Source organism: Argentina anserina, chromosome 6, assembly GCF_933775445.1.
Source record: "Argentina anserina chromosome 6, drPotAnse1.1, whole genome shotgun sequence".
Lineage (NCBI taxonomy): Eukaryota > Viridiplantae > Streptophyta > Magnoliopsida > Rosales > Rosaceae > Argentina > Argentina anserina.
In genome coordinates, this window is record NC_065877.1 from 36,563,542 (window position 1) to 36,578,193 (window position 14,652).

A 14,652-nucleotide genomic window follows, 5' to 3' on the forward strand; every position below is an offset into this window, starting at 1 on the left:
TGATCGATCAATTAAGTAATTTGATTCACTTACACATGCATGATCCATCGAGTAGTCAAGAGATAGTTAACTCTTCGAATCCAGATCGAGCCTAAAACCATTAACCCTAAATTCTTAACGTACCAAGTACGTACGGGACGATATGATCAAGCAACATGAAGATGGTGCTGACCCCTAAACCGACTTAAGTACTGATCAGAACCTCCGATCCGATGAATATAATTATATAAAATTCGATCAGCTAGATTTAAACCGACAATTAATGGATCATGCAACTTAATAATTTAAACACAATCTTCGAGGATTGCCCTAGCACATGAAGGTTCAATACTTATATATGTTATGAACTTATGATGATATATATAAATGCAATTAACGTAAATACGTAATGATGTTTTCTTAGAGAGACCAATCGGCCGATCCCAGTCTGCTAGAGAGTGCAGTAGTGTGGTGTGGCAGTAGTACTATATAAACTAGTTAATTCAACATGCATGTTGAATAATTAGTCTATATATATTGACGTGTACAGCGAAGTCCAGCGTGACTATAAAACTGCTCACATGGAACTTGTAGTGCTAATGTGGACACCAATTTGCATATATACATAGTGATCTTAATCCATGTGACCCTGCCGAAACAAAATTGATACACACTAACTTGTGCCACATGCCCATGCCATCATCTGCTACCATATCTCTCTTCTGGTTTAGGATTATTGCCGTGCCATAGCTCTATTATAATTTACCATTAGCTACATGATATATAAAAACCAGGACATACCCATAGCTATAGATTCAATCGGAAGGGTCTAACTTGGACGTTCATACATAAGCAATAAACTAATTGATCAAATAATGTCGAAGTCCTCCATTTGTCGTCCCCATGTCTATGGCTTTATGTATAGTTATGCTATCGCTAGTGAAAAGTCAATGGTCAACGTATGGAATCCTTTCACAACCATCATATATATCATGCATCCGAGTTAGTCTTAAGATTTTATAACGTGCGCCTGCTAGATAGAAGTCAAAATCCTCTGTATACACGATTTGATTTATACGTTTCAACATACCTCAGGGCTCAGGCAGTTCATGTGTTCATGTTTGACATCAATCAGTGTAATCGTACACAAATTTGTGAAATGGGAATAATTTTCTTATTGATTAGGTGTGATCCATACTCTGCAATTATAAATAAGAAAAAAAATATAATACATATTCCGTTGAGTAGTGAGTAGGCAGAGTAGCTAAATCTCAAATGTCTACAAAATGAGGGTCAAAATCAACGATCAATTTTTAAACTTTGATTATTTCCGAAGTAGATTAAGTTAGTTTTCCCCTAGCTAGCTATATATGTGTTAATCTCTACCAAGCAAAAACTTATCGTTAATGTGTTCATGTTTGTAGAGGTCTCAATCTCTATCAAATGATTTATTGACACTGTTCACTCTCGTAAGAATTTGATCATACATGCATGCTGATCGAAAGAATTTATGAAGCACTTTTCATGTGTTTTTAAATTTGAATAATCGAGCATCAGCTGGAACATATATGACTTGCTTTACCTGATCAAAAATTAGATAAAAGAAATATGCAGAGCTAGAAGAGAGATAACTAACTTCTATTTGTTAGATTTTAAGAGACAATGAAGGAGTGTACATGTCCAAATGAGCAGACAAGAACCACATTACGTTGTGGGGGTTGGGTGAGATGTCTCTGTAGTCTATACTGATGCTAGATAAACTATAATGGATGTGCATGTCAAAACCAGCTGATTTTTCATCAATCACACCCTGTTTTCCATTTTTTCTAACACCATTGCTATCATAGCAAAACTGTACCTGGTAATTTGCTAGTTACGACTTACCATAAATGAAGCTGGACTTGACCTTCCAATCTCCCTTGTCCTCCTTTATATGTAACCTCAACTGAGTTCATGCTCTGACAGATCCCATATATATTTTCATGGCTTCTTTCAAATCATAGCATACAATAGTTCAATACCTAGTTCTTCATTTTTCTTCTTTCTTGGTTGGTCATGGCTCCAAACAACTCAGTTGCAGTCACAATCCAGAAGCCAGACAACTCTTTTCTAAAGGCCAAGTCTTTAGACTCCTCTGTGTTCTTTGATAAGCAGAAAGTAGCGAGCCCCAAGCAATTTACGTGGGTTCTTCTTCTCAAAGCCAACAGAATCTTTGCTTGCCTTTCATGGCTTCCAATGGCATTCGGAAAACGCATTGCTCTATCGGATATGAGCGATGAGGAGCCGAGAAATCGAGGAAAGTTGTACACATTCATCAAGGCTTTTCTTCTTTTGTCAATAGTGGCTTTGGGAGTTGAAGTTACTGCTCATTACAAGAACTGGAATTTGAATCTAGTTCATCAACCTTGGGAGGTTCAGGGTCTGGTGCACTGGTCCTATGTAGCTTGGTTGTCTTTCAGAGTCGACTATATTGCACCAGTGGCGATCTTTCTTTCTAAGTTCTGCATTGTTCTGTTCCTGATTCAATCTCTTGATAGATTGGTTTTGTGTCTTGGATGCTTCTGGATCAAGTTCAAGAAGGTCAAGCCTACCATTGAGCCAGATGCTTATGATGTTGAAGACCCTTTTAGCTTCCCAATGGTCCTTCTTCAGATTCCAATGTGCAATGAGAGAGAGGTAACAGAACAAAACTAGCTCTACTTTATTTTACATCAAGTCCTTTTGGGTTGGATTCTCATGTTGCTTCCAATATGTTCAATTGCTTCAGGTGTACGAACAATCCATCGCGGCGGCGTGTCAGATGGATTGGCCTAGGGACAGACTTTTGATTCAAGTTTTGGATGACTCAGACGACATAGTTCTACAGAATTTAATCCAAGATGAAATCTCAGCATGGAGTCAGAAAGGTATCAATATAATCTACAGGCATAGATTGATAAGAACTGGCTACAAAGCTGGGAATCTTAACTCGGCTATGGGATGTGAGTATGTCAAAGACTATGAGTTTGTGGCAATTTTTGATGCTGATTTCACACCCAATCCTGATTTCCTGAAACTCACTGTTCCTCATTTCAAGGTGAATGATTAACTAGCTAGTATAATATGTCTTCAAAAAAAGAGTTGCAGTGTCTTCTAAGTAGGCACTAACAATGGTGTAACTTCTTTCACAGGGAAATCCAGAATTAGGATTAGTTCAGGCCAGGTGGTCATTTGTGAACAAGGATGAGAATTTACTTACAAGGCTGCAAAACATCAACTTGTGCTTCCATTTTGAAGTGGAGCAGCAGGTTAATGGTATCTTTCTCAACTTCTTCGGATTCAATGGAACCGCAGGAGTTTGGCGAATTAAGGCCCTGGAAGAATCTGGAGGTTGGCTAGAGAGAACAACAGTTGAAGACATGGACATTGCAGTCCGAGCACACTTGAATGGATGGAAATTCATCTTCCTCAATGATGTAGAAGCCCTCTGTGAATTACCAGAGTCTTATGAAACTTATAAGAAGCAGCAGCATCGATGGCATTCGGGTCCAATGCAGCTCTTCAGATTATGCCTTCCTGCTATCCTAACTTCCAAGGTTGGTTTTTTACTCTAAATATTCAACTCTTGATTACATTAGAAACTGCTTCTCAAAGTAACATGTGAATATCGTTGTGCAGATATCTATATTCAAGAAGGCCAACTTGATATTTCTCTTTTTTCTATTGAGGAAGCTGATTCTTCCCTTTTACTCATTCACATTGTTCTGCATCATACTTCCATTGACAATGTTCATACCAGAGGCTGAATTACCTCTTTGGGTAATCTGCTATGTACCTATTTTCATGTCCTTCCTCAATATTCTACCATCCCCAAAATCCTTCCCTTTCCTAGTCCCATACCTGCTGTTTGAAAACACAATGTCTGTCACAAAATTCTCTGCCATGGTCTCCGGCCTATTTCAGCTGGGAAGTTCTTACGAGTGGGTGGTGACAAAGAAGACTGGAAGATCATCTGAGTCAGATTTGATCGCGCTAGCTGAAAAGGAAACATCACATGATGAGAAGATCCTAAGGAGGAACTCAGAGTCTGGTTTAGAATTGTTGAGTAAACTCAAGGAACAAGAAGTGGCAGGACCTCCCAAGAAGAAGAAAAATGGGATTTATAGGAAGGAACTTGCTCTTGCTCTTCTGCTACTTACAGCATCAGCAAGAAGTTTCCTGTCAGCACATGGAGTTCACTTCTATTTCTTGCTTTTCCAAGGATTGTCATTTCTTGTTGTAGGTTTGGACTTAATAGGTGAGCAGATTAGTTAAAAGCTTCAAACAAAGTGCAGTCATATTTCTCGACAGTTAACTGAGATATTTGCACCTCTTTCATGTTCAAAGTTGGATTCCGTTACATGTACACACTTGCCATTACTCATCTGAAGTAGAAGGGAATGGCATGGCATAGAGACGTTGTAATAGTACGATAATACAGACATACCGAAAAAGATAATCGTCACAAAATTTTTATAACTCTCAATAATCAAAGTCAAGTATCATCGCAATTCAGAAATAATGATTTTCATTATCAGTATTCAGTAATATGGTGTCCGTTTTCAGATACACATGAGTAGAGATTACAACAAATCTACATAACTTACAATCAAACACAAGCCAAAGTCTCCATATACTGATGACCACAGTAATAAACTCGTAGCCTGGAATCATCAACACCGGGCCTAGAAGGTAACTCAAAAGATTTGAAGATGGCACTCTTGAAATTATAAGAGATCACTTTACCAGCATAATGCAGAAACATAGACAAACTTTCCTCTCCTTCAACTTCCTCGGGAGCAAGAAAAAGAACAGTAAACCGATGCGATTTGAGACAAGGCAAGGGAGCTAATGTGGGATCAAAATCAAGATGGTACTTGAGAAACCAACCAGAATAATCTGAACCCATCTCCAACACCTCAAATCGAATCAAACTAGTTACATAATAAATATCAATAAGTTGCAAATGACTGCCACAATGAGACGCCTGAAAATTTCTAGACTTTCTAGATGGTTCTTTATCAGGAGGAGGAGGAAGAACACGTCTGAGACACTCATCATCTATGTGATAGTACGCGACCTCATCATCCAAACCTACCCAATGAACCGCGCCATTGCAGTACACCCCTTGTTTGTAGCTGACATTAGGCAGCCTAACAAAATTAGAATTGAGATGTCTCCAACTTCGATTTTCAGATGAATATATATGTATGTGGTAATAAGGGCTATAGTCACGTCCTTCAGGTATGTTAATGGTCTCAAGGAAGACCACCTTGTAATGAGGTGATTTGGAAGGGTCGAAAGCCAAAGCGTAACCGAACACTTGAGCAGAATCAGCAGCAGCTGGAAGACTAAGAGTGCAGAACTGGTTGGTGGTGGGATTGAGAAGATAGAATTTATCTTTACTAGTATTGGTCGGAGTGCATAAAACAAGGCCATTGCAGGACTGGATAATCATGGTGCTATGCAGGGGTTGAAGGAAGTTAAGAGGATTGAAGTTGGGTGACCCTGCAGAATCGAATAGATACTGGTTTCCATTACGATCATGGTTAAGATCAAGAGGGACAAAACCAAAGTACATTGAACTACTAGAAAAGACCGCGGAGACTGAAGGTTTTGGGTTACGAAGGGAGTGGCGGTGACAGAATTCGGGCCCGGAGATAAAAGAGAGCCAATGCTTGGAGACACATTTGAAGCGGACCAGAGGTCTGGCCGGAACACGCAAGAGGATTTCAGTAAGGAGTTCTTCGATATTGGCTACAGTCTCTGCTGAGGTTCTGCTGGTGCACCGTTTGAGGTAGAATCTCTGGTCCATCTAAACTCTATATGAGAAGGTTTGGCTTGAACAAAGCTTCTATAAGGATACTGAACCTTAAACAACCATTCCTGATAAAAAGTGAAAAACATCAATCCCAATCCGAATAGGAAACTACTAAAACGTAAATTTTATCCTAGCGCCTCGTTCGAATATCCACAACACAACCCTCTTAATTTTTCCTGAGATATAAACTCTCATAATCAAGGTAAATAGTTTAGTTATAATAGAAATCAAAGTTTTGGGGAAAATATACGCAAGTAAGAGTTTAGCAGAATCAGCAGCAGCTGGAATACCAAGAGTGGAGAACTGGTTGGTGGTGGGATTGAGAACATAGAATGTATCTTTACAAGTATTGATGGAAGAGCATCAGAAGAGGCCATTACATGATGTCATGTAGGAGTTGAACGAAGTTGAAAAGATTGAAGTTGGGTGACCCTGCAGAATCATATATATCTATATCGGTTTCCATTACGATCATGGTATAGATCGAGAGGGACAAAAGAAAAGGCCAATCGATGAACCATAAAAGGTCCAGTCCTTCCTGTAAAAACCATAACACAATACCATGAACGCTTTGCTATGAAGAAGACGACTAGTAAATCCTGTATGAGACATACCTCAGTCCAGTCCACAACTACATGGTACAAAAAAAAATATGATTTTGATTCCTACATTGGAGACAACATCAATTAAGATCTTCATCAGATCCGGGACTACTTGGATTATAAGCAGACAACGTATGATTTTAGGATCCAAGTCACAGTTTCAATTTTAAGCCAAGGGCTGTACAAGAGCATTTTGTGATTAACCTGGAAATATGGCTCTAAACTAATAATTGTACATAGGGCTCTAACACGAATAATCCAATGCATAGAAAATTGGTAAGTACAGGTAATACCTAAGATTGACTCCAAATGTGACAGGAGGATGATTCCAGTTTTCCATAGTGAAAGAAGATTACGTTATGACGACTTTCTGTTTCCAATATAATATGGCAAGAGATAAGTTAGGTCTCCTAAACCATACATTCAAAGAAGATAAAGGATCGACAAATAAGAAAATGACAATAAGATATCACCAGACTCAACTTTAAGATGGAAGTGAATCATTGATATCGGATAGTTGTCCGCTGAGCAACATTGAAAGGAAGTTAGTAACTCATTTGGTAGATATTGTAGGTTGTTCCAACAGTCCTTGCCATAATCAGTTCGGTATTATTGTGAGAATGAGTCCATGGGGGTGGGGCAAGGCATTCTTCTGGGACGGACTACCGATCTTTACTTGTGCAGACCTGGTTCTACTCCGCTCAAAGGGAGGCACCGATTTACCTTTGCTGGTAGCACCTTCTTCCTTAGGTAGAATCTAAAAAGAAATTAGATCAATGAAAGAGGTAAGGGCAGATGAAAATATGATATACACATGCAATCTCAACCCTCATAAGTAGGTTTTGAGTTACAAGTAGCTCTAATAGCATCTTAATGATCTTATTGTGCAAGAATGTACCTTGTGTGAAAACAGACACAGATCACCTCAGATGCAGAAGTCATTATTAGCAAATTGTCACATGGATAATTATAAAGCTGATGATCAAATGAGCAGTCATCCCCATTCATGCATGACTGGCGTGCAAAATAACAACAGGGCTGCAACAACATAGTACAAGATAAGGAACAGACATTATGCTCTGAGGAAGATGAAAAGGTGTTCGTAGTAAAACACTGCTATGAAAGCACCTGAAACACACAATAACATTACAAATCGAGTCCAATGACCATACCGGACTGGATTTTGTTATAGGCACCGTATCATGTGAAAATTGCACATGTCACCCTGTGAAAACATTAATAAACAAGAACAATGAGATAGCTACAGAAGGAAATCAAAGGGAGCTAGAATACCGGTCCCTGAAGACTAGAATGACAAAGAATTGCGTTGGATAAAAGAATTCACAGATGCAATCAGAGGCGAGAAATCAAATAGTTGTATGACAACAAATATCAATGCACAACTGCTCTAGGGGTAGTATACAGTAAATTTCAGGTTAGTTAATTATTGATAATGAGTCGATTGGCAGAAGTGAGCAGTGGAATACCTGATGGCACTTTCCATTCTTATAATGGCGGCAAATTAGTATAGTTTTTGGCTTCTCTATGGGAATGCAACTTCAGCCTTCTAACACCTAATTGCTTATTCAACTCCAACTCCAATTGCTTATTCAATCATAATTAGACTACAATTTCTGACTCTCCTAAATCCTAAATCACTGATTTCTGAAACCACCTAACCAATCATCACCACCAGAAAAGTATGGAACCTCTACAGATTAGTTCCAAATCAATCAGAACCTAACAAGCAAATATAGCTGTGATTCTCAACAATAAAATCAGCTCAAAATTCAAGCAAAGAACAGAGACACCTCTGATGCGACGGCCTGAGCTTAGAGTACAGATTAAAATTTCACGATTATCAAAATTTCAACGAGAGATTGAATGAGGATCAGAAACTGATTTGAAAATTGAAGAGTGGAAAATTTGGATGAGAGGTTGAGCTTACCAGGCGGAGGATGTTTTGAGCTTTCGGCGGAGGAGATTTCAAAACAGAGCTCGTTTCTAGTGGTCTTTTAAACGACACCGTTTTGCCTAGTCAAACTTTTAACGACCGGGTCAAAGTTGGTCAATAGTATATACTAGTTTTTTTTGTTACAATAGTATATACTAGTTTACCACGGGTTGGTCACTAATCATATTAGTGTAATTCGGTTTATGAAAGGTGTGGCGGTGAGAGTATTTGGGGTCGGAGATAAAACAAACACAATGTTTGAAGACACATTTAAAGCCAAAATTATTGGAGGAGAACATGCAGCCAGCTTGGAGGAGAACATGCAGTAACATGTCTGTTAATCATCATAGAGATCATCTACTATATATATGTGTGTGGCTTAATCAGCTCTAGTGTATATAGATGTTATAGTCATTGAAAATTTGTAGCTCTCAAGTTCTTATTCATTTATGTTCCTTTGATTCCATATTTCTTTACAAATAGAAATTTAGGGTTTCACACACTCATATGTATTAGATGTTTTATCAGACTAGAAAATATGAGATGCTTATTAAACACATATATCATACACTAAACCCGCCGCACCTTTGAAATAGTGTATGTTCTATGTGTCTAATAATCATCTCATATTTTCTATTCTGATATAGCATCTAATATACATAGAACTGGAAATGACATATTCATTTCATGACACCTTTGAAATAGGTTCATATTGTGTTTTTTTTTTCGGCTAAAGGAGTGTTCGTTCATTGTCTAATTATTATCAATTATTCATTTCATGTGTCGACTTCTACTGGTTGGCCACTCCCGAGATAAACCCGATCTATTTCCAGCACGTATCGGCCAAGAAGTTGTCATATTGGATTTGAAGAAGAGACAGATGAAAAAAGAGGTAAAATCTCGGGCTAGGACATATTCTTCGGAGTGGTTGAAGATGACAACCTTTCATCTATCCTTAAGCACCCAGGCATCCATTTAACCCACTCATGTAAAGCTCAAACAAACAAAAACCCACATTTCTACACTAGCATTTTGTGTGAATCAAGTTTCAAACAAACATATGAACCAAAATTCTCAGAGGAAAAGCTAGTCACATCTAGAAAGCCAACACCAAACAAATCAATTTCCAAAAACCATTCGAATACTAAAAACCCATAAATTTCAAAAAGACAGAGAAGGAAAATAGTGGCATACCGTCCATGGAGGCCTTCTCCTTAACCTTGGAGGCCATCATTGTGTAGAGCTAGGATTTTTCAAACAACGAATGTCTCAAGCAGCAATAAAATTCTATGGTAGCTCTTCACCCTCTCTACTCTCGGTTTTGGGGGGTTTTGATGGAAACAAGTTATGTTTAATTTACGAATGTACCCTAACAATCTCGTTCACACCGTCAGTAACTGACAGTGAAATTCATGTTCAACCACTATTAGATGTAAATCTAATGATGAGTAGAATCTTTTTTTAAATTGAGTTATTTTATATTCAACCCTTAGATTTACATCAAATGGTGGTTGAACATAAATTTCATGATCAGCTACTGACCGTGTGAACGAGACTGTGTACCCTAATGTCTGGGTGTTTTATTTTGCAACCGGGGCTTGGGCGCGCTGGTAATTAGATACTCTTTTTTCTTTCCGATTACTTTCTCTTTCTCTTTTTGATTTCAAATAAGTTATGGGCTAAATTAAATATATATTTCAAATATATGATGCCGTAAGTTTAATCCTCATAAGATGCCAAATCAGTGCTCAAATGCTAGAAGTAATATGCTAAAAATTAAAAATCACATGAAAACATAAATTGAACCAAAAAGGGACATACCAAGGGGACTTAACCAGCACCATATCTGATTCACAATCGGTTAAGGTCATGGTTTCCAAAGGGACGAATTAGTGATAATGATTAAACAATGGGCAAATACTCTTAAAGGAATAATAAAACAACATTATAAATGGGTTTTGTCTATATTAGATGTTATGTAAATATGAGAGGCTTATTACACAAATAACATACAATGATTATCATGATCTTTACAAACCAAACGAAACAAATGTCATTAATCATTCATAACTACCTACCATTTGGTGATCCGGTTGGGGAGGATCGTCGTAGCCAATAAAACTCAACCTTCACCGTCTCATGACCGACCATCCTCTTGTCATAGATGTATCTTGTAGATTCTAAAAGATCATATATGATAAGGGTCCAGCACCAGGTTTGGGAGGCCAATGCCAGCTGTGGAAGAGGATGGTCCGGTCGTGATACATGGAAGATTGAGTTTCATTGAACATGACGATCCTCCCTAACCCGATTCACCAAATGGTAGGTAATTATTGGTTTGATTTCTAAATATCATGATAGTCATTTCGTGTATCCTGTCTCCTTCACTAAACAATAGGTGGTTTTGTGTGATTATAACATTTGTTCAGTTTTGTTTGTACTTAATATCATCGATTGGTTCCCAAAATGAATAAGTGAGCTCTAACAAATCAGTGGTGCACTCCATTGTTTTATACTTGGATGTGATATTATTATTTCATTATCCTGTACGTTTTCGTTGTGGGACATGATCAGTAATACAAGTGTAGACTTACCCCTAAATATAATTTTAACACACGCTTGAATTTTTTTTTGTTGCCCTTTTGATATGTTTCTTGACTATGTACTAGAACAGTTTTGTTTTCTTTTCGTATTGTTTTTTATTTTTTTGAGGAGGATTCGCTTATTATTATTAGAGTAAAAACCTAAACTAGTACTTGAATTATCGTGAAATGGTACATGAACTACTTTACCGTTACCATATATAGTATATCCGTTAAGTTTTCTGTTAAATTAATGACATGGTATAAGATCGAAATTGCAGTATGTAAACGCTCTCAACTTGTATTGCACATGTGCAGTTTTGCACTGGAGTAAGAGGCTAAGAGGATTTTAAAAAAAAACAAACAAACTCATCATCTATCTCATTTTTACTTCTTGTTTGTAAAAAGTCCCACCAAACATAATAAAATTGCATAGCCCGTGTATGTTTAAAAAAACGTAGGTATGTCACTTTCTTTTTCCAACCCAAACAACAACAAAGCAGCTTGAAGCTTATCATTATATATTTGTACCTTTCATTAGATTTTTGATTCATTCAGCATTTGGAGACAGACTTTGCAGGCCAGATTGAGTATTTGATATACAAGACAGAAGACTAGCAAACAAATTACAAATGAACTTGGAAGTTGCCAGCAACTTCTATTAGCAAGGGCGGAGTTTAACATTCTGTCATTTTCGATACATTCATAGCTCAGCCTCGTAATACATTATATGTTACATCTCTCCATTCATTTTCATGTTTCATGCTCTAATTCTTGAAGCCTACTCTGTACATCGATGGGAACTCAAGCTCCATACGACTACAGTTCTTCTGCCACAGGCAATGTAAGCTCTCTCTCTCTCTCTCTAAAGGAAGTAGACATGCCCTTGGTGCTTGACTTGAACACAAGAAGAAAGGAATTAATATGTTATATTCTTATTTAAGGACCCTGCTCTTAGCTGCCTGAAGCTTGATTTTGATTTCTTGTTATATCAACCATGCACACCACCAAAAAACGATGTTATTTGTTTGGGACGACCACCACTTAGTGGTGCAATGGTGCTTCCATTAGGCTTTCGTTGTTAGAACCTCGCAGTAGGTTGCTATGAGGTTATGGCATCAAGAACGATAAATGATCGATCATCAACACAAAAATTATAGTACGTAGTTTTAGTTTTAGGTGCATGTGGTTTGAGAAATGTCGGTTGCGGTTTCTGACTTTCTGTGCTGTACTTAATAACAGATGGATGAACAACCGGAGAAGCAAGCAAAGATAGACGAGAAATTGCAGAGGCAAAAGGAAATAGATGACTGGCTTCCGATTACTTCATCAAGGAATGCAAAGTGGTGGTACTCAGCTTTCCACAATGTCACTGCCATGGTTGGAGCTGGTGTCCTAAGTCTTCCCTTTGCCATGTCTAATCTTGGATGGTAGGTTGAACACAAACAACCAATGAACTTGATATCGAAATCGAAATTTGTAAATGGAGTTGTTAAGTACTAGTACACCTTGTTTTTTCAGGGGTCCTGGTGTGGTTATTCTGATATTATCATGGGTGATCACTTTATTCACATTATGGCAAATGGTCGAGATGCATGAAATGGTTCCGGGAAAGAGGTTTGATAGGTACCATGAACTGGGTCAGTATGCCTTTGGTGAAAAGCTTGGCCTTTGGATTGTGGTTCCCCAACAGCTCATCTGCGAAGTTGGCGTGGACATTGTGTACATGGTCACAGGAGGAAAATCCCTGCAGAAGGTTCATAACATAGTTCGTAAAGACGAAAAAGATTCGATCAAACTCAGTTACTTCATCATGATATTTGCCTCTGCTCATTTTGTACTTGCTCATCTCCCCAACTTCAACTCCATATCTGGCGTGTCTTTGGCAGCAGCAGTCATGTCATTAAGGTACACACTCCACTCTTAATAGCTAATATTGTCTCGGTGTACACTGTTGTGGCTTCATCAGTAATACTATAAGCTTCTCGGACATTCACCAATGTGGTATCAAAGGCTATACATAAGCAAGTGTTAGATCAATTCATATATCATAAGCTTTTGGTGCCCTATAATCGACTCTATGACAATGAGGGAACACTAAGCTAGATTGGACTTATTTTAATTGTAAATTTGTAATATTGTAGTTACTCTACAATTGCATGGACGGCTTCAGTGCATAAGGGTGTTCAGGCAGACGTAGACTACGGTTATATAGCCCACAATACATCAGGAACAGTCTTCAATTTCTTCAGTGCCTTAGGCGACGTTGCTTTTGCCTATGCCGGCCACAATGTGGTTCTGGAGATCCAAGCAACAATCCCTTCCACTCCAGAAACCCCATCCAAGAAGCCTATGTGGAGGGGAGTAGTGATAGCCTACATAGTAGTGGCTTTGTGCTATTTTCCGGTGGCTCTCATTGGATACTACACCTTCGGCAACAAAGTTGAGGACAACATCTTAATCTCCTTGGAGAAACCTGAATGGCTCATCATAATGGCAAACATGTTTGTTGTTGTCCATGTTATTGGGAGTTATCAGGTGTGTTTTGCTTCTTCCTATGTAGTTATAACTAGAAGTCTAAAACTAGAACATAAAGGCTAATTCTGATCAAATCTTGGTTTCTCCTTGTTCTGCTGCAGCTATATGCAATGCCAGTGTTTGACATGATAGAAACTGTTCTGGTAAAGAAACTAAAATTCAGGCCAACTACAACTCTTCGCTTCATTTCCCGCAACTTATATGTTGGTAAGTACAAGTTACTAAGAGCATGCAGTAGGATCACTAGGCTGAGACAGAATGTGTTATCTGATTTACATTGAGTACTCATCTATCACTTACTCACATTTGACTGCAGCATTCACAATGTTCGTTGGCATTACTTTTCCCTTCTTTGGTGGACTTCTGGGATTCTTTGGTGGATTTGCCTTTTCCCCAACAACATACTTTGTAAGTCGTCCTAGACAACCCTTAATTTGAGGTCAATTTTTCAGAAGATTTTTATATCACACATTCACACCAAGCCTCAACTCATGGTCATCCTTCAGCTCCCTTGCATCATGTGGCTTGCTATCAAGAAACCGCGAAAGTTCAGCTTATCTTGGATCGTTAACTGGGTATGTATACCTTCACTGGTAATGTTATCTTCTTTAAAACTAAAGCAGGTACAATACTAAAAGTTGGCTTCTCCAATGTCAGATTTGCATTACATTGGGACTCATGCTCATGATCCTTTCACCTATTGGAGGGTTAAGGAGTATCATACATCAAGCCAAGAACTACAAATTCTACAATTGAAATTTCTTTGCAAAACAACAGATTGGTGACCTTGGAATCTAATGCAGACATATAGATGCAAGCATATGTCACGAATAAGACAACGAAGACATACACAAATAGGTCTCCATGCATCTGGCTTGTCTGAATTCTAAAGCTGAACATAAAAATGCAGAAGAGACATCTCTACGCCTCTTCGTGGAGTTGTTGATTTTTTTAATTTTGTGTTGTATGGGTGTGATGCAAACATTACAGAACTTTTACTATTTTCCTGTATTTTCAGCAGTAAGGAAATAGATATATGTGGACTACTAGTTCTTAATGGCCAACAAATGAATGTTCATGCCTTCATGGTCTCACCAAAGTGCAACACAGCAGCAGAAGACCCCCGAATGCATTGAGTTAAATCACTAATCAATCAAT

General features: G+C 38.2%; 3 protein-coding genes and 1 long non-coding RNA gene across 4 annotated transcripts; 2 read left to right on the plus strand and 2 right to left on the minus strand.

Annotated features, from left to right (window-relative positions):
• The first annotated feature begins 2,034 nt into the window (after positions 1-2,034).
• On the plus strand, positions 2,035-4,296 carry LOC126799159 (xyloglucan glycosyltransferase 4-like). Its single transcript, XM_050526292.1, has 4 exons — positions 2,035-2,655; positions 2,747-3,055; positions 3,150-3,554; positions 3,637-4,296. Exons 1-4 carry the CDS (start codon positions 2,035-2,037, stop codon positions 4,270-4,272), a joined length of 1,971 nt encoding a protein of 656 aa, XP_050382249.1. The 3' UTR covers positions 4,273-4,296.
• Positions 4,297-4,575: 279 nt separating this feature from the next.
• Positions 4,576-6,882, minus strand: LOC126799787 (F-box protein At5g07610-like). Its single transcript, XM_050527051.1, has 2 exons — positions 6,714-6,882; positions 4,576-5,883 (listed from the first exon to the last, which is right to left on the minus strand). Exon 2 carries the CDS (start codon positions 5,810-5,812, stop codon positions 4,607-4,609), a length of 1,206 nt encoding a protein of 401 aa, XP_050383008.1. The 5' UTR covers positions 5,813-5,883; positions 6,714-6,882; the 3' UTR covers positions 4,576-4,606.
• A 19-nt stretch (positions 6,883-6,901) lies between these two features.
• On the minus strand, positions 6,902-7,648 carry LOC126799788 (uncharacterized). The gene is made up of 3 exons (XR_007672653.1): positions 7,593-7,648; positions 7,319-7,458; positions 6,902-7,177 (listed from the first exon to the last, which is right to left on the minus strand). It is a non-coding gene; the product is annotated as an uncharacterized LOC126799788 (long non-coding RNA).
• Positions 7,649-11,457: 3,809 nt separating this feature from the next.
• Positions 11,458-14,537, plus strand: LOC126797939 (lysine histidine transporter 1-like). Its single transcript, XM_050524712.1, has 8 exons — positions 11,458-11,800; positions 12,199-12,386; positions 12,478-12,864; positions 13,101-13,494; positions 13,596-13,701; positions 13,811-13,902; positions 14,001-14,069; positions 14,152-14,537. The coding sequence occupies exons 1-8, from the start codon at positions 11,753-11,755 to the stop codon at positions 14,248-14,250; spliced, it is 1,383 nt and encodes a 460-aa protein (XP_050380669.1). The 5' UTR covers positions 11,458-11,752; the 3' UTR covers positions 14,251-14,537.
• Positions 14,538-14,652: the final 115 nt, after the last annotated feature.